The 25,492-nt window shown below is 44.5% G+C and overlaps 1 protein-coding gene across 2 annotated transcripts in view; it reads right to left on the bottom strand.

Annotated features, from left to right (window-relative positions):
- The window catches only part of AGBL1 (AGBL carboxypeptidase 1), a 565,654-nt gene that overhangs the window by 112,425 nt on the left and 427,737 nt on the right, over positions 1-25,492 (bottom strand). Inside the window, exon 21 of one of the 2 annotated variants that reach the window (XM_053658826.1) lies at positions 22,247-22,576. The exons of the other annotated variant lie outside the window; for it this stretch is intronic. Within the exon in view, the coding sequence (XP_053514801.1) occupies positions 22,375-22,576 (202 nt within the window). The 3' untranslated portion in view covers positions 22,247-22,374. Of the gene's footprint in view, positions 1-22,246; positions 22,577-25,492 lie in introns of those variants that run through there. 2 annotated transcript variants of the gene reach the window in all.

The raw sequence follows: 25,492 nt of genomic DNA on the forward strand, positions 1-25,492 counted from the left end.
TTTTCACAGGAATATATTATCTTGAGATGAGAGTCTTACTTTTAACTGTTATGTCCTCTAAAATTTGAAATTTATTTCCTCTGCATCACTGTTTTCCCAAAGCAAGCTGTGTGAAACAGAAGTTCTGAGCACTGTTAGTTAGAATTCTTAATGAAAAGTACTTTTGTGGTCAAATAAACATGGGGAATGCTAAGAAAATAAAAGTAAAAATAGAGTTGAAGGACTGGGGGCATTTTTGATGGATCAGTATACCTTACAAATACCACTAGGAATGAGACAGAGTATGCAACATTCCGCAAGTTTAAGTGGACAATAAAAAATGGGACCCTCGTGGAGGATCATGTTGAATACTGTTTCAGAGAACATACACATCCAGAAGTCTGTCTTATGTGTGGCCCCCAGAAGTCCTCTCCCCAACTCCTCCCCTGGCCCAGAGCTGGGAACTCTCCATTATCAGTTTGCTGAGGCTTATGTGTAACGGGTATTCCTCTACATGTGTTTATAAACTTGAGTGTTACTTGCCCTCCTTTTCAAAAACTGCTAAACTTATTGGTTGGCTGTGGCTAGGATAATTGAACTCCAGAATTGAATTTGCAATTTGTAATAGAAAACGGTAACATCGTATGACTGCAAATAAGGACCCGCCAACACATCAGAAGCGTTTCATGGAGACTCACAAATGACGGCTTATCCTCTCACCCAGGCTACCTGAACTCTCCTCCACACAGTGGGCATCAGGTCCTTCACACAGCCATGGTTGTTCAGGGACCTCTGCTGCCAACTCCAGGAGCCACCTGGGTCTCCATGGTGACAGGCCTGCCTTTTGACCGACTGATTCTCTACCAATGGCACAGTGGAGTTGCAGTGTGGACACTCATTGGCTCCACTTCACTTCTCAGAGAGAGGAAGGGAGCTCAAACGCTAGATGGGTTTGTCAGTCCCTTCACATGACCATGGCCTTTTCTGTGTCATCCCAAGGTGAGCCTAACTGGTGCCCTAAGCTTTTCCTAAGAGAGTGGTGAACTTGGTTCATTTCACTAAGAAAATCCACACTTCTCAGTAACCCGGATTACCTACAGTTTACAAATCCAAGTGGGTAGTTCCTGGAGAGAAAACATGCAAACAAGAGGCATCAACTTGAGTGCTGTGTCTGCATCTGTTTAATGACTAGGAAGGTACTGAATCAGACTAGGAGAAAAGCAAGATAAAATAATACTCTGTACTTTTTATTTTGTTTTACTTGTTTTCAATTCAACACAGAAAGATTAAGGAAGTAGGAGGCCTCCTACTGAATTAAATTTGCTTTGATATACTGTCTACTATGTATTTCTCTGAAACTTTGGAATAGTTCTTATATATCTTCAGAGATGACACAATTAGTGCAGAATTAATCCCATGTCCCCAGAACAAGACAGATGAAAGGGGCATGAGAGAGCCAGTGTGGCTGCATAAATATCTAATCGGTGACCACTGGTGATGCTAAATCTGTCCTGGAAACAGAGATGCAGGGAGAGACCCAGATAACAATAATGTACATCATTATTTTGCCTTTGAAGATAAGGCTGGTGAAAGGACATTATAGTGGATGAGGACAGCCATGAATGTGTTGAGATGAGGGGGGAAAGGAAGAGTGAGGAGGAAGAGGAGACTGTGAGCTCATCAATTAACAAGGAAGGAAGATCAGCACTGACTTTTCAGGCATCTGTAATAAAGAACTTAAATTCTACTTTACCCCTGCTAGACAGTCACAGAGTGAAACAAAAAAAGGTTTTGAATACAGTTTGTAAGGATGATCTCATAAGTAAGTCTTTGCAAAGCAAGAGAGAGAAAGCCTGTATGTCTGGTCCAATCAGTACACAATGGGGAATGTAGGGACTTTGTTGGCAAATTTGGTGACTGCCCTGTCCCCAGACATGGCCATGTCTCTAAGACAAGGTTGTTAAGTTGCAAGACTAGAAGTTATGCATATGTGAGCAACTGTCCCTTAATTCTGTGATCACTCAAAGCAATTATTAAAATACAAAATCAAGTGGCTGCCCATCCCCAAGAAAATGCATAGTAAGCAGGAACCTGGAAGCTTATTCATTAAAATAAGCAAGGGGAAACATATATCAGGTATTTGCCCTATCAATCTTTCCCATCACCCTTCCCAAATTTACCATTTAATTTCCAATGAAATAGCAGTGGGGGATCTTTGTGTTTTCAGATGATTAACTCTGCATTCCCTGGCTAGATGTGAACCTGGCAGGGAAGGAGTCCCTGAAAGAATTTAAAGCCCAAAGGAGGAGATGCCATACTGATTTCTGAGTCATAAGCAGAGGGTGTGCAACATGTTGAATAATGCTTAACTCTCTTTACCCCTCCCCATTAAACCTATTCATAAATGGGCAGAAGGCTGATAGTTTTTTTCTTTCTATGAATTAAGACATGAGACTAAGTTAATGCTTTAAACTATGTAACTAGCCTTGGAATACCAAGATGGGAAAAAAAGAAAACCCTAAATGTTATATCCTTTTAAAGTCCATGAAGTCTTTGAATCATGGGGATCGAATTTGAATTTTTATTAATTTCAGTGTTTTAATTTTCTGCTGATCAGGCAAGACCAGTCGGCTAAGCACATCACTAATGCATATGAAGTTTCAAGACCAATTTTCCAGAGACCCCCTTCCAACCAAATAGTGGGCCCTTAGCACTGTCCGTAATAAAATTTAGGGTCACAACTAGTAATCCAGGATGATGCTATGAGAAGCTACTTTAGAAAATAAATTTGAACTTGAAGTTGGGAGAGGTGAGATATAATTCTAAAAAAATGTCCCTTCAAAATATCTGTGCTCTTTAGGCGATGAAGTTAGTTTTTCAAAAATTCTGACTCTGAAACTATAAAATGAGAATGATAATACCTGTCTACTGCTGAGCATATCAAGCCAGATAATGTGCAGGGAAGCACTTTAAAGCAAAAGTGACACACATTTCGGGAGAATTATTATTCTTTGACCCTGAGCTGCCCTTGAGCTGGATCCACCTGTAAGCACCTTGGTGAGGCCCAGCAGTAACTGTTTAAACTACAGCCTCCCTATACTGCTGACCGATAAGAATGAATCAAGCTAGAAAATATAGAAGTAAAAAATATATACACACACACAAACAGCTCCACATTCAGCATTCAGATTAAACAATTTTAATATGCTATAGCCATTTTTCACTATCTTTCCCCCACACTATGAATGGAAACACATTTTTAAACTTTTTTTTTTTGCATCTTGACACATGGTGAATTCTCTCCATTGCATTAAATCTTTATAACATTATGTTATCAGCTGCTCACTATGCATCATTTCACATGAGACTTGTAATACCTATCTGTCTGTTTATTGCTCTTATTTGTTTATTTACTTTTCCATTGTGAAGAGTGATGTGACACGTTTCACGATATTCGTGCAGACATTTCATGATAGCAGGTGTCCCTGTGTGCCCGGGACAGAACCAGTTTTCCATTGCTGTCCCACTGTAATTATTTATGATGTATTCTTTCACTTGCAAAACTGCCATCCCAGTTTGGTCAATAATTGATGATGTCACTCTGTCTTAGTGATCTATACTCAGTACCCCTAGAAACACTCCCAAAAGTGAACTTGCTGAGTGAAAAATAATGATTCATTATGCCTGCTTTCTAAGTAATATGAAACACACATCCATCTCTTCAAAAAGAAAAGGCAATGCAGATACTCTGATCACATATATAATAGGGATTATGTGTTCTTGGAAGATTTCAAATGCTGTATCTCTGGCTCTTCCTATTTCATGAATTCTGCAAGCCCTCAACATAGCTAAAGCCCCAAGCAAAGAGAAGTCCAATATAAAGAAATCTTGGGACATATATATCTCTCCCCCATCAAGAACAACTTCAGCCCTGGCTGGGTGGCCCTGTCAACTACAGCACCCACATTACTGTCTTAGCCAACTTCCTTGTGAAACACTGAAAGACCCTAGTCCACCTCAGGAGCCATGCAAGACATGAGGAAGGAACAGAAGGATTGGATGGAGGGGTCTGGAGAGCCAGTGAAAACTGAGCCAGCTGAGTTCATTGTCATGCCCATAATAAAAAAGAAATCTTTTTTCTTCCTGGAAGATTATAAAATAGGTCTAGACCAATGTGACCCTGGTTGTAGTATAAATGTGTTCTATGCCTTTTACATTTTAACAGACACTCCATGTTTGTCCAATTTATTATACCACAATTTGAGAGATGGACAAGTGTATCCAAGAGAATGTTGGAGTACATTTTATTCCACTAGCCAGCTTTCTCAAACCCAGTGTTCTACATGTACTGACTGATGTACGCAGAGCTTATTTTGGTTGTCCTTGAAGGCAGAAGCCTTATTTCCCTTACCTTGTGCCTGGTACCCAGCAGGCACCAGCAATGACTACTAACAATGGTATTAAAACTAACATTAATTATGTGCAACCCAGGACTCGGGCGCTGCTTCAAGTGTGGTATTATTTGGCCCCAGTGGCTGTAGGTGTAACCACTATGCTACACTGAGTCCCCCAACTTGTGGGTATCACAGAGTAGGCATTCAACAAGTATCTCTTTTAGCTATGTAGGACTTAGAGCATATTCCAAAAGCTTTTGGGATAGTGTTTCTTCTGCCACTTTCTTTTGACCTGTGTGCAGTTTAAAACAGGAGAACAAAGTCACAGAAGGAGACAAGCTGCAGGAAAAGCACGGGAAATACTAGCTGCTTCATTCTCCCTCTCCTTGGTCTGGCTGAGGATTCAGACTCTGGTCTATTGCCCCAAATGGGGGGCCCCCGAAGATGGACTGTTCTTGGGCAACGAAAAGGTATGAGACCTCCTCATTTCACAGCTTTCAAGAGAGTTAGAGAGAGATCATGATGAATAAATGATCTGATGCTCCTGTTTCATCTTGGAAACACTTGGTTCACAGACTGCCCCAGTTGCAGATGCATTCGGAGGGTTTATCAGAGCGGGAGCCTCCTTCTGGAGGTGAATGCTGTTCTTCCTCTCAATGGCTTACAGCAGCTCTTAGCTGCATTTCATGAGCCTGACCTTTGAACGCAGACTTGAAAGCAGAATGGATAGAAAACTGTCTATTAAAAATATAGAGCAGGGAAACAACGGTCCAGTCTGATGATGTTCTTACTTTGTTTCTGCAACTGAGATTCATCACTGAATCCACAGATGAAGAACACTAGAAATGATCTTGCCCAAACTGCTCGACTTTTAGATGGGAAACCTGAAAGATCAGGAAATGGAAAGTCAGTCTGTCGAGCTTGCTTCTGCCAGTTAGAAAGCCAGGCTTCTTTCCAGTGTGGTGGTCCCCAGGTCCAGAGGGCCTAGGCATCTGCACTGCGTACGATATAAGGAATTACGAGGAGATGGCATTGAGGCAAGGACCAGGGGCCTGTGGAACAGACCCATCCTTTAAAGGAACCAGACACACAGAGCGTGGACAGAGTGAAAGGAAACAGAGACAGGCGCCTGGGACATTATGACTGAGGCAAAGATACCATGAAGGTCATGTTTAGAGACCAACTTGAAGGCCAGTGAAGAAGCAGTCTGTGGAAAGTCTCAAATACCAGAATTCAAGGCAATACTGTATTATTGATTATTCTATTATTATTCTTTCAATTGCATTCACAAATTACGCCTCAATATTTAGAAGATTGATTCAAACAACGCTTTAAAAAAATCACCATGGAGACCACAGCTGACTAACAATTCTGTTTGCACCAGGAAGGCTCTCAGAGTCAAGCCTACCTCATTTTTCTGAGCACTTAAATACAAACTAACCAAAAAAGAAAATCTTCTCATCAGAAAGAAAATCAGCCTGGTTCATGTAACTTGACTTAAAGGAATGAAATTTCTTTATAAGACTAATATCTGCCTTCAGCAAAACTTTCCCAATGGCCATCAGATGATAAACAGTGGGATGGAATGGGGAGCATGCTGCAGCTGATGTTACTGCAGCTGATGTTTCTTCCAAGGAAGAAAATGCAACAGGCAGGCCCAGCCCACAAAGAGCAGTGCTGCCCTGGCCTCCTGGGGCTCACTACACGTGGTCCGAGTGACTGATTCCCTCTAAAGACTGGCGACTGGATTTATTCTCTGCCCCTCTTTATTTCTGACAATTTTCTGGCCTTCACTCCCGTGCAAATCTGTTTGCGAGAGAGAACGGAAATTTCCAAACACCTGTTTCTCATAAGCTCTATGCTATCAAATCAGCTCCTTATACACACGCTTGGTATTATGAACTAAGTGACTTGAGTGATGGCTCAATATCCCTTCCCCACTTTTAAATGTGTGGACAGAGGCTAAAGTTAATGGTCAGGTCTTTTCTTGTTGTAACACCAGGCTTAGAAAATTACTTGGTTGTTTAAACACGTGTTCAGCACTTTACATGGCCCATTAGTGGTAGTTGATGTAAATGGCTCTTGGGGTGAGTGTGCTGGAGGCAGCTCTGTGCCAGGTGGGGAGACTGGGCTGAGCCCTGGCTCCTCTTAGCTCAGTGACCTTGGAGCTCAGCTTCTTCTGGCCTCACTTCCTCCATCAGTAAAGTGCACAAACTAGATGAGACGCATTTTAACTTCCTTCCTGTTTTGTAGTTCCATAATTCCACAATTACATTTATTTTGTCCTTTAGAATACCAAGCACAACCATAAACAGGCATTTAATAAACATCGTTATATAGGGTTACATGATTTTTTTTTATTGCTTATATGTCTTCCCCCAAACCATTCCAGATTTTTTAAGTACTCAGCTAAAGACTGTGCAAATTGTACATTTCATTTTGTTTGTATGTTTAGGCAACTGTGATGCATTCTGGGTCATGGTTATAAATGATGGTATTGGCTTGTTTAAGAAGCAATAACTCCAGGAAAATGTGTCCCAATGGAATTCCAAGCGTTCCACCCAAAGTCTTCCCCCAGCCTGACCACACACACATCCTTGGAAGTATCAAAAAGTGTAAAATGAAAAAGTCATGTTGGCATGGAGAGAGTACAACAAAACAACAACATAAAACAACCACTATTCCCTGTGTTGTTACATTTTTAACACTTTATGTGGAGACCTCCTCTGCTTCGTGGTAATTACATTTTGTCACTGGCCGCGGCCAGCCCTTCCCTCCCCTTCCTTCCCTTTTCACATGCTTATATAATGCTGTTACATACAGTACCACACGCATCATTTCATGTGTTCATAATTGCCCCATGTGAAAGGCAGGAGAGGGTTTTTATCTTTACCCTAGAGAGTTTTTAGAGATTTCATTACTTGCCTAAAGCCACACTACCAGCAATTAAACTAGAAAAGCAACCTGAGTTTCCTAATCCCCATCCCAGGGGTGTTTGTGCTGTACTCTGTGGGATGAGGAAGAGTGAGCCACTGACTATATTATTTTTTTGTCATTTGTGTGTGCCTGTTTTAGACCAGAATTTAGAGCAAGATAAACACAAGGTGCATGGTATGGTTCCTCGGTCAGGCAGGCATGGCAGAGAAAAGACAACAAAAGGGGAGAGCATGGCTTGTTGAGATTCAGGGTCAACACACTACAAACACCTTCGCCTTTCTGCCTACCAAAGCATTAGCCAGCTGAGGGGTATCTGTAAAATCAAGGAAAGGCACGTAGATGGTACCAAGGAGAGGCACCTTCTGGTCTATGCTTGGTGTCTCCATGAATATATCATGCCCAGGACATCAGCCAAACATGAGGGGTGCATGCTCATGACCCTAAAGATGGCTGGGGTGGGGGTAGGCCAGTTTTATACTAAGTTGAAACACGGGCTCTCTGCACAGCCCAGATCCCTCCAAAGGTCACCAAGCTGATGGGTAACACCCAGCAGCTCTGAGATTTTAGGAACTGGTTACCGGAAAGTAGCTTCTAGCCACTGCTCTCGTATAATTATGGACTTTTCAGACTGGGAATGTAGTTGCTGGGCGGTCGCTGGGCTGCTGAGCATTGGTGTTACTGGGACGTCCCTCCCTGAGAAGAGGCCATGGAGGCCGAGGAGGTGGAAATTCATGGACAGAGTCAGACCTCTAAGTTGATGTTTGAGGAGTGTTACCAGGTGCAAGGATTATGACATTTAATTATTCCATTTTGCATATTGTCCAGAGGCCTAGGGAAAGGTAGTGTGAAACTCCTTCCTTAATCAGAATGTTGGGTTTTTTGGTCCAGAAGCTCTTGAAAGAGTTTCTCCATAAAGAATTTTCCCCACTCAAAATAATGCTGGATCATGTTCCCCTGCCAATACATTTACATCAGATATTTTCTTACTCAAGAAAATGGTTCCAGACCTGCTTGTAAGGACCAGGGACAGTGGTAATTGGTGTAAAGTAGGAAAAGACTAGAAGCAAAAGGCGGGATGAAGAGGAGGGCATGGCAGACGGGAAAAAGCTGTGAGAAACGCAGGCTAAACTGGCATGCAGACGCTTCTAAAATAAACATTAGCAGGTAAAATCAAGTGAAAACTTTATTAAGTTCATTCATTGTAAACAAAGATTTTATTGCCAAAAGCACTGATGAAAGAGGCTGGAACAGATGAGACCAGGGGCACATTTTAAACTGTCAGAAGAAGGCTGCAGCTCACACACACACACACACACACCCAAATGCACACGGAACCTGGGAAAGAAAGAGGGAGACCAGGTGATGGAGCACAGCCCTCCTGCCTATCCTAGTGAACATCTGCCAAGGCTCTGTGAGATACTGCAGTGTCTCCTACAGATGGCAACGGAACCAGCCAGCCCCAGTGCAAATAATTGCACCCCTCCGTGCTAGCTGAAGACCTCAGGCCAGTGGACTGGCATTGCTGAGCCTTAAGAACATGCACTAAAACAGGGCCAGAAAAATCTTCCTACTAACCAGGCGTCTCCTGGCCCAGCCTCTCCCGCATTCCGCAACGTGAGGTGGGGGCTTTCCATCTTTGCTTCTCCCGGTCCCTCGGATCCATCTTTCCCCAGTGCCGGAGATTCTGTCAGCACAGGGGCTCTCTATCTTTACACCTCCAGTCTGCCCATCATCCTGCAAGACTGCAGTTTGGGTTTTGTATTTTTCAAAACTTCTGTTCCCTGGAGCAATTAATTATATCAGTGTCATAATACAAGTTTAAAAGGCCCACACAGGGATCGGATTGGCCTAGTTTGTCCTCTTTTTTTTTTTTTAAGGTGTGTTTCTATTTTAGGAGATGTAACTTACATTAAAAAGTGTTTGACTTTTAAGTGCCCACCATATACATGTATTTCCAGGTCTCTATCTGAGACTAGAATTTGCTGTCCTTGAAGTAGCTGCTTGCTTTAGGTCTAAGGAAGTCAACAGCTGGGTGGGGTCAGGTCCTAACACAATACTGCAACTGAGAGAAGTCTTGCCCTCATTGGCTCTGAGAGCAGGAACTGCCCCAGACGTCTGTGAGAGCAGGCAGACACAGTGACCGGCATTTCTACTGGTACATGAACATGTATTTTTTTCGGTGGCTGGAACTAATCATGATTATCAATCCCAGATTATACTATTGGTCTTTCATTTATTAATTATAGCCTTTGTCTAGCTCTTAGTCTGAAATAACTCTTCTTCTTATTTCTAAATTAAGTCCATTGAAGAATAAGAAACAAATTCTTATGTTTCTCTCAAGCAGTTTCTTATAATAATATACAACCAGGCTTCCTAGAGCACAAAGCCTCACTTGGGTCATGGCAGCAGTTCCTGAAGCCTGACTGCTGCTCTGAAGGTGCAGAGAGATTCGGAGTTCTGCCTTGGTGGGCGGGCACTTCCTCACCTCTGCTTCTGTCGTTAGCATGGCTTCTGCATAAGCATGCTGTACTTATGCTCAGTCCAACTTTTCAAACAAGAACCACTGGAACGGTTTGGAAAGTCACTGTCCAGTAGAGGGCCCTCTTCTGGGGTAGATTTCAGACAAAGTCACTCTTTCTATTTGAGGAGTGCCTACAAATTTTCAGGCTCCTTTGCAGTCAGGAGTCCAATCGATTTGGTGCAGGGCCATGATGCCGCTGGGTCCAAGACAGCGACCTATGCATGTTGAGTGCCTTAGAAACAGGCTGTGCACATGGCCAGTGTCCTAAGCTAGTCAAAAAAGGTCATAGCAACTGGCAAGACAGGTACTTGAGCCGAAAGGCTCAAAGTCCAGACCAATTCCTAGGATCAAATCTAGTGGCATTCATTTTGTTCAGGGAAAAAAGAAAGATGTGCTGAGGATAAAGTGAGAGGAAACCAACTCATGAAGATGGAAGTTGGCAAGGCACCATGATGAATTCATCCACACTTCTGAGGGAGGAAGGGGAGGAGAGAGGCTCACACACCTCCTCAACAGAAAAAAGTAAAGGGAACAAAGTCACAGCAGGGAAACACAAGAGGCATGGGAGGGTGGAGGGGAAGCAGGGGAAAAGGGAAGGAGAAGGAAACGGAAGGATGGGGAAAAGTAGATACTAGAGCTCTTCGTCCCTCCTGGGTTAGATTTCTTCTGTTCTCCCTGGTCCAGGGACAGATAACCGTCCTCTCAATAAAGAAGAAGGGCTTCTGTCCACAACAGCAAGCCTGTCAGCACCTGCCTGGTGGACAGCAACTGAGCTACAACAGGAGCACAAGGTGCGAGACTGACTGCTGGAGCATCTGTGTGCCAGAGAGGTGCTCTCTGTGGGTTTGGAGACACAAAAGAAAACACTGAAACTGGAACAGAAGCAACTACTTCAGATGGGTTGGCGGGACAAGCTTCCTGGCTTTTAGTATTATGATTCATTTTGCTGAAGGGACCGGAAGTTCCTATGTTCTATGATCACACACTATGCCTGTTACGAGAGTGGTTCTCAAACTGTGTTTCCTGGACTGGCAGTATCAACATCACCAGGGATCTTCTTAAAAATGCAAATCACTACAGGTTGTATGTGTGGGTTTAGACCCTATCTGGGCACATACCATCCCAGGTCCGGGGAGGTACTGGAGGCAACCAATTGATGCTTCTCTCTCAAATCAATGCTTCTCATTTTCCCTTCCTCTCTCTGTAAAGAATACTGGAAAAAAAAAGGCCTCAGGTGAAAAAAAAAGGAGAGTTGTTAGACCTCACAGTCCTGGTGGATCAAAATCTCTAGGAGTGGGGCCCAGAATTCTTGTGTAAGTGTGTGTGTGTGTGTGTGTGTGTGTGTGTGTGTGTGTGTGTGACAGAGCAAGCGCCACACACCAGGGAAATGCTGTGATTCTCACTATGAACATGGTAAACACCTTATGCCCAGAGGTAAAGTCATGTTGTCCAGGGAACCTATAAACAATCAGGTCTGCTTTCTTCCCCAGGCTCCCTGTCCTCCTGCCAGGCTCTTCCCACCTCTAAAAGTGAATATTCTATATGCCATGCTTCTCTCTGCTGAATAGGGAACAAACAAAAACCTGAAGAAAACAACATGCCTGCTGAGCACTCACCTTGTTCATTACACTTTCCAGGATCATGACTAAGAGATGAATGGACACCTTGCTTTCCAATAAAGGATACTTTCAAAGCTAATTTCACAACTAACAGGGCTCTGCTTCAAATTTATATGCTGGACATAAACCTAATGAATAAGCTCTGGGCACGGCTGCAATAAACTTGAGCCTTCAAGCATCCTGCTAAGTTGATGCACCTTTCTGCCCTACATGGGATTAAAAGTTCTTCATGTCTTTGCCAATAAAGACTGTTCACTGTGCCATTGGGAGCCTGTGTGCAGTGCCCATCATGGTGCGCCTACCTGTGTGTGTGTGTGTGCAGGTGTGAGAGACTTCATAGACATTAAGTCTTAATTTGGCATTAGACTTCAACTGGGGAATCTATACCCCTGCTGTGGTCATAAAGATTGCATGCAAGTTCAGAACAGTAGTTGAAATATACTTATGGAGACCCTATATTTATTTATGGAAAGTAGAGGATTTCTGACCAACTCACATGATTCTATGTTTTGATTCTGCCCCTTATTAGCCACATGGCACAGGGTAGGTTTCGGATCATCTCTAAGCCTCACTGATCTAGTCTGTACAAGTGAGAGCAATAACACAGAATAGGAAGCCTTTTATGAGATGCTAATATTGACAGACTGAGATTAGAGGGTGCTACATAGTGAGTGATAATATAAAAAGGCGTGGCCTTGCTCTCAGAGAGCAGAGTACACTTGCACAGAAATGACGGATGCGTGTGAAGCATCGAACCACAACAGAAGAGATAAACAGCAATTAGTGGGTCATGAAAGGATGTGATTAATTGCATAGTCATGGATGGAACACTGGAGAGAGCAGGAGGTATGGGAGCACATATATCCAGAAGTGGAATGATTTGAACTGGGCCTTGAAGGAAGGGAGGCAAAGGAGAAGGTGTGCTGGACAGACCTGGGAGATGTTCGGTAGGCCCCTTTACCTCAAAGCTGGCTATGGGACCATGTGTATCTGAAGATAGGCCTGGAAAGGCAGGCTGGGGTGGACAGAATTGCAGAGGCCTTTGAATGCCAAGCTAATGCATCATATGGACAAGTGAACGGGGCTGTCTTTCCAATTCACTTTTATTTGTCCTAAGCCCACATAATTCAACAGATCTAGTTACCCCCGTCCTTATTCATCATGTTTTCAGAGTTACAGTGAGAGGAGGGTGAGGGAGGAGGGTAAGGGAGGAGACATGGCCATGTCACCTCATCACTGATGTTCAGCTATGGAGGCTGCATCTTCATGGCCATCATCCCTCAGGCCTGAAGCCTGTGGCTCTGTCCTGCGGTGGAGCCCTGGTGGGGAATGCCTTTTCACTTTCGGTCTTTTTACTTCTCATGTGCTTCAGTCAAGTTTCCCCAGTGAGAGTGAAAATGTGTCTCCCTGCCATCAAGTCTTCTCTCACTGTTACGTGGATTAACAGTTACACAACTCCCTCAACAGGCTGCTCTACGTCTTGGTTTTCACCTTTGAAATTCTTCTCATTGATGACGGTGCTCTAGAAATTTTTACTCTGCCTCTTTTTCATTCTAGGCTGTTTCATTATGAACTTTTTTATTTAGTTTTACACAAGGAGAGAAAATAGTTTTAGATTCCCTGTTGGGTCACAGTTGATACCCTGTGTCACCTGGAGATATAACTGAGCATTGACACTTATAATGGCCATTATTAAACATTGTCAGTCTTCTGTTCAGTTTTTACTTTTTATAAATCTCTGGGTTTTGTTTTCTATATTCCTTATTCTATATGCTACATTCTTTCACTGTGATTTTACTGGTGAATTTCCAATGTAAAGTCTATTACTTATTAAATTAAGGCATTCCAAAACAAAATACTAGAAAATCAACTCCATTTCATGTTTATTATCCTTTTTTTTCTTGCTAATGTCTGATTCTGAACTACCTGCCTTTTTATGGATTTATTTCCATCTCCTGTCTAAGCCAAAATAATGTAATCCAACCCACAGAAGACTGAAAACTTGTGAAATTATCTTGGTTTTCCCTCTGTGACTGAGAACTTTCAGACAAGCTCAATGTGCACTAGTCAGTGGCTTATTAAGTCACTTTTCTGCGTTGGCCTGAGGCCCTTCACAGCCTTGAACACAGGTGGGAGGAGCCCCAGGGATGTGGAGGTGGTAAGGCTGCTTCATGATCGCATCTGTATTTCACACCCCTCCGCACACACTGTTAGAGCCACAGCTTCTGAAGCACACATGGGGAGGAGGCGATCTGGGACAACATATACTAACTAAACACTTTGACTGTAAGATGGGGAGCCTAGGAGGGGCAGGCACGCAAGCCTGGACTAAGGCCTGGGCCATGGGCAGCCTATGCTGCCTTCTGTACCCATTCTGCCTGCCTACACAACTCCAGCCTCCTGCTTACACTGAAGCTAGGATGGAAAGACAAAACCATGTCTAAGAGATGCACTTTTGATAGGTCCATGGAACGGTGCTTAAGAAAGCTAGCACAAACCTAGATCCCTATTTCTTGGGTTTAAATATCTTCTCAACCACATACTAGCTATGTGCATTTCCTCAACAATCTGTACCTCAGTTTCCTCAAATGTGCAATGGAGACAGTAACAGTGCCTAAGTCATAAGGTGGTTGTGCAGATTCAGTGACTTAATGTGTGTAAACTGCTTGCACATGGAGGATGTTTTTAAATATTTGCTAATACCACTATTTGTGGTAAGCAGAAGTATACAAATGAACCCAATGAATCTTTCTCTTATATAATCCACTTCCCTTTTTTGATCATGGGTAGAACCTGTGACTATGATGAAATGTCCTAAGCCAAAAAGGAAGATAAGGATGAGGTTAATCTGATCACAGGAGCCTTTGGAAACAGTTTCCTCCAACTGCTAGCAAAGAAAAACTCTGAGATTTAAAGCATGGGGTGTTTGACACACTGTTGCTGGCTATGAGGTACCAGGTGCAGGTAGCCTCTAGGAGCTGAGGACCTCCTCAGCTAGCAGACAAAAAAGAAATGGGGATCTCAGTTCTGCAACCTCAGGGAACTAAATTTGTACAACAGCTTGACCAAGCTTGGAAGCAAATTCTTTTCCTGAGCTGCTAGATGAGATCCCCAGCTGGCTAGCAGCACTTGGGTTTCAGCGTTGAGGCATCTTGAAAAGACAACCCAATACACTTTCCCCGTCTACAGCACTGCATGGTGATACCCAGATATGACATTATCCCACAATATGGAGTATCACTAAGACTTTGTCTTTTCATCTGAAAAATGGGGATAATGAGAGTTACTAACTTCCCTAGGGTCTTGTGATTAATAAACACCCAGCTCCCAAAACTGGTACATGGTAGATGTTCATGGTAACCTGATTAATATGATTATTAACATGATTATCATAATTTTCATGTCTAAATGAAAGGGCTAAAACTTGCCAGCTACACTGTGGGAATTGTAATGCTCTAGAATAAAACTTTGCCCATTTCATCTTTCTGCTGAATTCTCTCTGCCAGCCTTCACCCATACACTTTTTATCTGAAATGGAAAAATCTCATCTTCCATTTACTTAAAATATCACTGGAACTTAGCTATGTGGGGTCATAGACTATGTGGGGTCACTGAGGATTCTAGGGCATAAGAACAGGGCAGGAAACAACTTAAACAACTTTTTTTTTTACGCATCAGGGTTTCTTGCAACCTTCTTTTTACCTTGGATTTGGGCCTTTGGCCATGCTGAAAAGTCCTCTCTATCTCTCTCTTTCCCCTTTTCTGCCAATGCATACCCCAAACTGTCACTGTTTAATGCACGGAGAAACACTCTCGGGGGCTTCACCCTAACAATGCCCACGTTTGTGGATCCCCAATTCCACTGAACTGCTTCCATAAACCTTCAGCAACTGTGACAACTGCAACGACTAGACAGGGTGTGCAGAGGTGATTTCTATGCACCGACCTGCCCTGTGGTCGTTGAGAGACTGCTTGACGCCTTTGCATGCAGCAGGAACGCACCTAGCCCAGCGGCTGGAGCAAGAAAGCTCCCTTTCCCTGCTGAACCCTCTTTCAGTGGCCCTCTTCAAATCAACTAACCAAAAATTCATTCTGATTGAAATCCTGAGGGTGTGGAAAACAAAAGCAGGGCCCCGAATGATGAAAGACAAGGTTGAGGAGGGCAGCTGGTCCGGGGCCCATGCAGAGGTCCTGTGACAGGAGAGAGACTGTTAAAGAGCTCTCTCTTGGAACAACCAACAGAGTCGGTGACAAGTGGGCGGGTCCACATGCAGCAGAGGAAAGAAGACTGAGGAAAAGTTCTGCCCCTGCTGCATCTGACCCTCCTCTTCAAGGACAGTTCCGGCGCCACTTCTCAGCCACCCACTGTGTGTGACTGCAGGTAAAAACAAGTCAGAGTCTTTCTCCCACCATCCCCAAGTTTGCTGACTCAATTCACCACCCACCCCTCACATCAGGGTCTTCCTGTTTAGGTTGCCACTTGGTTTTATTATTTATTTTTTTATCCCTGACTTTGGAAGCTTTTACTCTCTGGGGCATTGGCACAGTATCAACAGAATCAGCCTGGGCTCTGAAAAGATTATTGTGCAGGCCTGGCCTCAGTTCCCTTGGGGGACAGAGCACTAGTGTGAGCCAGCTCATGTCACCTTCTCACCCGCCTGGCTGGCCCAGGGCTGGGTGGCCTTCCCCACAGACTGGGCAGCACAGTGTCAACAAACATTAGAAATGGAAGTGGACTTAAGTTTTATCTGGCCCAGCCCCTTGCTCTGGAATGGAGAAACTGAGACCTAGAGCAATGAAGGATCATCCCCAAAGTCACGCATGAAAGTCACAGAACCAGGTGGACTCCAATTCTTGGCTAATGCCCTTTCCTATTTACTAGAGGGTGACTTATAGGATAAAACTGTGACTTCCTACATTTCAAGATGGGTACCTCCTCCTAGTATATATTTTCCTAGATTCCGAATGTACTTACATACAAGGAAAAGACCCCAAAGTCCAGAACATGAGTGGGAATTCCTCTCATTGTACAAATGCACACTTCATTTCCTTTAACACAAAAACATTTTCTGCAGAGAGGCCAGCTCAGTGAGCTGGTGCAGCCCGCCTCCTGGGACACGGGAGGCACACGCTTCAGTTCCCAGGACAATGGCCCCTTTGACTCGGAATGTACCAAAGCAGAATCACAAGTGTGCAAGAACACACAGGCCTGGAGTCCATCTAAAGTTGTTTTATACTCTGCTGTATTGAAGTCAATGCATTTCCATTCCTATGAGTGGCATCTAGGTTTGCTTAATTGTAGACACTCAGGGTGAAGAATACTAATAGAGACAGAGGACTGGCCTGGGTTGGAAACCAAGGCCCTTTTCTGACCTCTACAGGCCATTCGGAGGAAGAAAGGAAGCCGCTTCTGGGAGATTACACAGCAGTGGGCACCACAGACCAGAGGGCTGAGGGAGACTTCCCCGGGATGCTTCCTTGCGGCTCTGAGTATGCCAGACACAGGTGTGTCCTACTTTCCTGCAGCTCTGCTATCTATGTTTAATAGGTTACTGAGGCAACGGGTGGGAGGTCACTCCCAGAGGCCTTGGGAATGAAAATTCGGATCTCCATCATGCAGCACATACTGAACAAAGGCCCACCATGTCCTGGGCAGAGAGCTGGCCTTCAGGATATGACTGTGAACAAAAGCATCTTTGCTCCCCAAGAATGGACAGTCGGGGGATGGAACAAAAAAGTCCACAGGCAATACCATGCAACAAAACACACAACAGGGTTCCTACAAGATGCTATGGAGACTTGGCATCAAATCATGGAAGAGTACCTGGAGGAGGATACTTTCCCACACACGATGAATGGAATTAAGAACACAAGTGCGAGGGAGGGAGCAAAAGAGTGGCTGCAATAGGAAGGGCCCCAGTGTCAGGTTCTATTTGCATTTTATCTTTAGGGCCCCCAGGAGGCCACTGAGCAGCAGAAACAGAAACAGATTTTTATTCCAAATATTACCTGGCAGTATGGGGAAGAAAGGGCTGGAAAAAAGGCAACAACAAAAGGCAAGGAGAGCAGCAGGGAGACCAATGCTGAAATCCAGGGAAGAAGTGAACCAAAAAGAAGTGGTGGACTGATTTGAAACCAAGCGAAGAATAAGGCTTGATGAGATGTGTGGACTCCTCTGAGTGAATATTTAATTGCCTGCCTTGATCAGACACTGGACTGTGCATCGGGCTCACAAAGAAACCAGACACAACCCTGTTGTGTGTTTTGTTGCATGGTATTGCCTATGGACTTTTTTGTTCCATTCAAATGATCAAGTGTAGGAATGTGGAGGCAGAGACTTTGGTGGAAGGATATAATGAGGACTTGACCTTGATCCTGTTGAGTTTGCAAGTGGGATGTAAGGCACAAAGGCTGTTATGTAGGGATGTTCAGTTGCTTCTGTTTGGTTCAAGGACTGGAAACCACATCATATCCCCCTAGAGACAGGGAACTGCTCTGTGTCCTGTAGACACCCTTGCAAATCTGTGAAGAGACACTTTCCCATGGAATGCAGCCTCAGGTGCTAGACAGTCTGTGTTAAAATTGTGATCCTGATATTTCCTCGCTGCATAATCTTACATAAGCCCTACCTCCCAAACATCTCGGCATCCTCACCTACGGCGGGAGCACAAGAGGGCTTACCCTAGAGGGTTGGGTTGTGAGGCTTCAACGTGATAACACGTACGAGGGTCTGGGAGTCTTATATTTGGTACTGTTCACATGTAGCACAGTTTTCTTCAGGACTAACAGGTGTAAAATACACATGTGCTGATGGCCAGTTCCTGTCACGGGCTAGTGAAAGGGTGTAAACCAAAGGCCTCCATTATCTCTGTGTGACAGTATAGCATACAGTCGCCACACAGCCACCCCTGCCTTCACAAACATGCACCTGGTAATACACCTTCCCTCACCTGCTTTCTTTTCTTGCTTAAAGACTTGGACCTACTGTGTGTGCATATTTGTGTGTGTGTGTGTGTGTGTGTGTGTGTGTGTGTGTGTGTGTGTTAGAGAACTCATGCTCAATTTCAACTCCACTGTGTTGGAATGTGTGTAATAGATGATTTTAAGTTATATACAATTGTATAATTTTTTAGTATTGTGCACTAAAAGGTTGTAATACAATTCTTTTTGTCTAAAAGATTTTTTTTACCCATCCCTTTTCTTCTAAACAATCCATTTTTATCAAGAATCAGTGGGGCACACGTGAATCACACAAACAAAACAGAACATCTGCTGGGAAGACAGCAGCAGGTTCCAGACTCTGTGAACTGTTCTTGCCCGAGAATGCTCTCTCAGGGAGCACTCAGACAACTGTCTGCATGCCTCTCCAAGACTGGGGGCTGCAGGGGGCTGGAGCAGGGTATACCACAGGGCAAAAGGAACCCACCACCCTGATACACATGAGAAGGTCCCAACCCACCACATAGGCGTCCTGAGTCCCCAGCAAGGATGACAGATGCCAGCCACCTCAGGAAGCACCTTCTTTTGGCAAGGATCCCCCGGGAACCTGAAATCAATGCTGTAGCTCAGTTACCCGGGCTGGGCAATGGAAGGTGCACCTGAGAACTTCCCTGAGTGGGAGAGGGATGCAGCCTGGCTCTGTTGACAACCTGCAACGTCAGCTTGAAACCCAAGCTTCAGGTTATTTTCAAGAGCTCTTTGTGGCTTGGGCTCTTGTACTGGAGGCCCCAAGAAACTGGGATGGACCGATGGAGCCCTTGGGTTCTCAGTGACAGGACTACATGAAACTGGCAACATGCACACGAGCGCATGCCTGTTCTCACTGAGGGGAGCCCTTGGCCCAGAGCTCCAGAGGGGGCTACTGCAGCCACGGGAGACTCTCGCACATTCTGTCCCTCTATTCTCACCACTGTGCCTGAACATTTGCACAGTACAGGCAAGGACAAGGCCACCCTGCTCCTAGTCAAGCTCGCCTCACACAGGGAATGTTCTTTCATGGCAAACACCAGCTTGAGAGCCTGGGCTATCCTTATGATGGGTGTCCCCTGATGGAAACCAACTGCCCTTCTACCATACAAACTGATTTGTGATGAAAAATGGAGGGATTTAATGGAGATATGTGGGCTTTCATTAAAACACTGGAGGTCCAGGCTTGAGACTGGGAAGAAGATGCCCTTCTGAGCACCTTTCATGTGCCAACAGGTGGGGACAGAGAGAGAGAATAGCAGGTCAGGGCATCAAAGATCTTTGATTCTTTGTTGATTGGCCGCGGGGGTAGGGCTATAGACAACACATAATGCAAGTTGTAAACTGCGAGCATGCTATAAAATAAAAGGGGAGGTATAAACAGCAGTACAATGGGGGCGCAGAAGGGAGATGACAGAACTGGATTGGGCAATTAGAAAAGGTTGTACAGAATGAAGGTGATATTTGAACTGGGTATTGCCACCCCCAAACGATGAAATGGGAGAGACCTGTCAGACACAGAGGAAAATGCATGATGGTGTGAAAAATCAAGAGGACATTCGGGCTCAAGAATGGTGTGTCTGTGCATGCTCACACGTGTTCATGAGTGTGACGAGATAAAACAAGACCACGTCCCGTGGAAAACTGAAGGGGAGGGGAGAGCAGAACTCGAGCCTGCCGTGGAGACCGGGGCAGACTGTGAGGGGATTGGCAGAGAGACCAAGACTTGCTTCTGCAGGAAATGGGGAGCCAAGTGTCTTGCCCCTGGGGCATGTCAGGAACAGTCAGCAGGTTCCACACTTAGGGCGTCGAGGAAGCGTGGATCTCAGTGTATCACAAGAAGACGTGTGCTTCTTCACACATATCAGGGCCATCTTAGGGGTCAAAAGGTGACCTCCCCAACTTAGCCCATCAAGGCAGCCAAGACGGCTGCCCTAGGGCACTGCAGGCTCCTCTGTCCCCTAGCCCTGTTGCACGGAGCACCAGACATCAGTTGGGACAGGACAGCTGTGCATGTGGCCTGGACCAGCATCATGCCCTTAGACTCTCATCCCCTCTGCCCACTTCGAACCACATCTGCTTCCCATGACAGCTGACAACTTCCTGAAATTCTTGTGCCATTTCATTTGGCTCTGAGTTTGGAAGAACCCATTTTTCAGAACACTTCAACATAGTGTGGTTTGGCCACCAAGAGACGTGTCTGGCTGGGTTGGAAGAGCCACTCCCAGGACTACCTGGAGCTGACATGTGTGGGGGCCCTCCCAACACCCAGACTTAAGACTGACGAGGTGTGACACAGAATGGTCTTCAACCCAGAGGGAAAGGACAGGAGTCTGTTCTCTCCCCTTCCCTGCTGTTCCTTCCAAGAAATGCCTTCTCAGCTCACCTGGGCTCCTCTGCCAGGTCCCCAGCTCACTCAGTACATCTTTCCTTTTTCTACTTCGCTTCCTGATGTGCCTCTGGCTTTGGAGAGTCCTCTCCATCTGGACACCTGGTTGGCCCCCAATATTCAAAATGACCTTGAACTACACTCATCCCTCATTTCAGCATGAACCTACTGCTCTTCGGATAGGGTAATGCCACACCCAAGGTAGTCCTCAGACTAATGAATAGCCAGCGTGGCAAGGGTACCCATCAGTCATAAACAATTGGGCACCGATACTGATGTAAGTCTGCTGATGTGGGGCCTGGACATGCCTCTGCTGGAAAAAGTCCATCTCCCCAGCACTGTCAGAGTCAAGTACAACCTGTCATCAAGGCATGTCAAACACTGCTGGATCACATCAATGTCCATCTTCTCCATTTCAACGCCTGTCACTCTCCTTTCTTTCCCCACTTGCAAATACATCTTTTAAACCAATCACACTAAATATTTATTCCCAGCTCTAACCTCATCACAGGGCATTTGTACAAATTCTCTCCAGTTCCTAACATGATTTTTTTAAACCAGGAAACTCTTTAAATATCCTTCAAGAATCACCTAACTTACCACATTCTCTTGGGGAGCTTCCCCCCATTAGGTCAGCTGATCCTGTGTTATCCTCCGGCTGGCTCCGCAGGGGCAGGAGCTGCTGTATTAGAATACAGCGCTTTATTGTGCCTCTCCCACTGAACTGTGAGCAACTTGAGGACACCAGGTGGGCCTCTTTTCTCTGAGTCTTCAGAGCTTAGTAAAATGCATGACACATGGTAAGGGCATAATATTTGTCACATAGATGGATCAATAAATAGTCTATGTTCCAGGCTTTTGCTGACCATGCCACGTAGAAATTAACCTGTGCTGATCACTTTCTCTCAGAAATATATTAGATGACTAGAAGGTAATACCACAAACTAATTACAGCTGAGGCACGAACTGGTGATCATGAATTAGCATTCTGTCTGTCCCTCTCAGAACTCACATTTTTAACAATATTATCTTCTTGATTTTATGAGTCAGTGAAAAAACAGAAGCATTATGCTATCTTCTGTGTAGGAGTGGAAATAATGTATATGGAGTAAGTTAAGGGATACCGTCAGCTTGGATTTGAACTGTGTTGTTTCCCTTAAACCTCTTATGTATGTTACAGAAATCTGAATGTCTTAGTAATACAAAGGAGGGATATGTGCCTTCTGAACTACAGCAAAGAAATCTGGAAGAGTTGGAAAAGAAGGTACCACCCACAGTAACAGCAATAACAATGCACATCACAGTACCCATGCCTTGCTCCTGGGTGTTGGGTCTAAATCATGATCAAGTTTTTTTCTGTGAACTATGTGTAAAAAAGAATATAATTACAAAGTGGCCAGTTTCTATGCCTATGGAAACCAGAACAAAATCTGGACACAGGGTTACTGAGAACAATCCCACATGGGCTGGCTTTCTGCACCGACACTGCCATGCGTGTCTGATGGGGAAGAAATGGCGTGGCTGCTAGTCCAATGGCTGCAGACATGGGACGTGTTGTGAACCTCAGGGCTACGAGGTGACTCTTCTTCCCTGTCCTGGGCCCTCCTCTTCTTCCTCACCCTCATCTTCGTGGGAGGCCCACTCCTGGATCTGCCGGTCCAGCTCAGAGGCACTCCCCTCCTGGTCTGAGCTGCTGTCTGTACCGTAATCAATCTCCTCCATACACGGGGGCTCATCATCCAGTTCTGAGGTGATGCTGCTGCTCCTGCATCTGCCATGGGTCCCCATGATACATGGACAAGAAAGAAAGGAGAAGAAGGAAGGGAAGGAAACACGAAGGAGACATACAGAGGGGAGGGGACACAGAAAAGGGACATGGAGAGAGGAAGGGGAAATGAAAAGTTACCCACAGGAAGGAACAGTTAAAGAAAGTTAGAAAGGAGAGTGGGCTCATCTTCTCTGAGCGTGGAACTCAAGAGTCCTGGCTCCTTTAACCATGTGGCATGCACAGTACCCTGTTCTCCACCACTACCTTCAACAGAGGAAGGAAATCACACAAATTCAATCAGGGCTTCCTTCTTTCCTTGCCAGCAGAGTCTGTACTTCCAAGTCCAATCAGGAGGTTTGCAGTCACGATATGTGGACACATCTTCAGAGTCCTTGAGGCTCAAAGCGAGAGATCAGAGGCAGCCCCCATGCACAGTCTGATGTGGCCACATCAGCCACTCGTGCAGAACAGTGGGGCTGGGATTTTGGCAGGTAGAATTCAAAAGTCCCTCATGTCTCCCACACTCACAGCATGAGGAGTTACGCTGCATAGTTTTCCTTCATCATGATGGACAGTTTAATGGAATTAGGAAATTAATCCAGGTTGAAATTAAACAAGACAGCAAGCAGGAAAAGAGCATTCTCTGCTATGTCTGTGCTCCCCCCATGACCTCACCCACTCCCTTCAGCTTATGCACAAAAGGAAGAAGAGCAGGGGTTGGTCAGCAAGAGACCTAAGGGGCCCACAGGATTGGGCAACAGACCTTGACCATATATTGTGAACAAGGCAACTTTCCTTGCAAAGAACTGTGTATCTCCCTCATTTGCATGAGGTCCCTTCTTTTCTGAACATATTCTAATCACTTCTTACTTAGGACTTTAACCAATTAGGATAAACAGCATGCTGGGTTCCTACTCTGTGACTTATAGATGGCAAGCAATTCATAAATCAGGCAGAGTTGTTCATCCACCTGCCTTGCCATAAACAATGAAAATGGGTAATCAGTGGCATAGATATGCGTTAGCTCGGGAAGTGAGTCTGGGCCAGTTTCTTAATTGTCTAGTGACGAATGGGAACTGCCTCTACACTCTTCAGACCCCGGACCCTAAAGGGAAGGTCTGGTGGGTCCCTGCCTGAATAGAGAGGAAGGGGAAGTGATGTGCATCTTGTTTTCACAGCACCAGGGTGTTAAATCATCGTTCTGTCCAGACTGCCTTGTGGGTGGTAAAGAAACTGAGCAAAGGAAGGTAAGAGCTGCCTCAGCTGCTGCACGAGCTCAAATCAGAACAAACACACTGAGTGCCTGTGGCTTCACTGTCACCACGCTGGGCATGGAGCTGACAGTGCTGAGCAATGCCAAGGACCTAAGAACAAGTCCTGACTACAGGACCTTGGAAATGCCCTGCACCTACCTCCTAGAGAGGCAATCATAATCCCTCTGCAGTTGGGAACACTCGATAATAAAACAGAGGATGCTATCAAGCAGAGTGTCCCTGAAATAAAGGCACCTGGTACATATTATGTCCACCGTTCTACTGTGGATACTGAAGATGGTTAAGATAGGGTGTTGAAGGAGAACACACATTGAGACCTGCTGCTTTGCACCTTGGTTACTGCAATAATGACCGCAAAACATCCGAATTGGCACCGCTAATATTTTCTCTAAACCGTAATTTTTATTATACCACTTCTAGCCTCAGAACTGGCAGTGATTCTCATGGCCTGTGAATGCAATGGGAGCAGCGGAGAGTGGGGTGTCCCTAAGGGATCCAGCTGGCAGGAGCACCTGAGCAAATTAAGAGGCTAGTCTTTCCCAGCGGTGGACTCGGCACCAGTCACTCATGGACTTGAACCTGCCCCACTACAGACACGCTGTCAGGCTGTTCCTGTTGTGTTTGTTGAAACACAACAGGCTACATTTTTTCTAAGCCTTTATTCATGTAACTGATTTTTTCTATCTAAAATGATCTTCCAACTATTCAACATGTAATAAAATGAGGCATATTTTTTTTGAAAGCTCATCTTAATTTCAACCAAAGGACTATTTGGATACCTTCCTCTCTTACTGAAATTTTATTCCTCTAAATAGTAATCTTCACATAGTCCCTTAATTTGTTTTGATCCTTAATAATGTTTATAGTCTTATTGTGAATAATGCCATGCTTCTGATTTGTATTCACAGTATCTTATAGAACACCTAGAATGTGTTGAGAACAGACTAAGCCTACAATAAACAGTTGCCAAACTGAGTATTTAACAGGTATGTATACAGGACCATCTATATTTTGGGCCATCTTATGAGGAATTAATTTTTTGGTATCATTTTCAAAGGTTTTATATATGAATTAAACCATAATTGTCATGTTAGTGCATTTTGGAGATTTAATCAAATATGTTTTCCTTTATCACTAATAAATAAATGTAATATATAATATAATGTATAAAATATGATAATGTAATAAGTATAGAGAATATAACATAGTGTATATTATAAAATTATATGCTACACCTGTTATGCAGATACATGTGTATATGTTTATGTGTGCATGTGTGCATATGTATTACTATTATATTTGTATGTATGTATGTATGTATGTATGTATACTCGTATCTTTATATAGAGCCATGTGCCATATAACAGCATTTTGGTCAATGACAGCACATATGCCTGGTATCTCAAAACATTATAATAAAGCTGAACAATGGCTATCAGCTGGTGACATCGCAGCCACTGTAAGCTCACAGCACAACACATCACTCACATGTGTGTGGTGGTGCTGGTACAAATAAACCTTAATGTGGTTATCGGGACAAAGGAAGTAACCAGGGACACAGTGGTATATACAGGGTGGGCAAAAGCAGGTTTACAGTTGCTCGCGTGGAACATACAATCATTAATGAATGATGACACAAGAATAA

The sequence above is a fragment of the Artibeus jamaicensis genome, unplaced genomic scaffold, assembly GCF_021234435.1.
Source record: "Artibeus jamaicensis isolate MK-2021 breed Jamaican fruit bat unplaced genomic scaffold, CSHL_Jam_final scaffold_612, whole genome shotgun sequence".
In the NCBI taxonomy this organism is placed as follows: domain Eukaryota; kingdom Metazoa; phylum Chordata; class Mammalia; order Chiroptera; family Phyllostomidae; genus Artibeus; species Artibeus jamaicensis.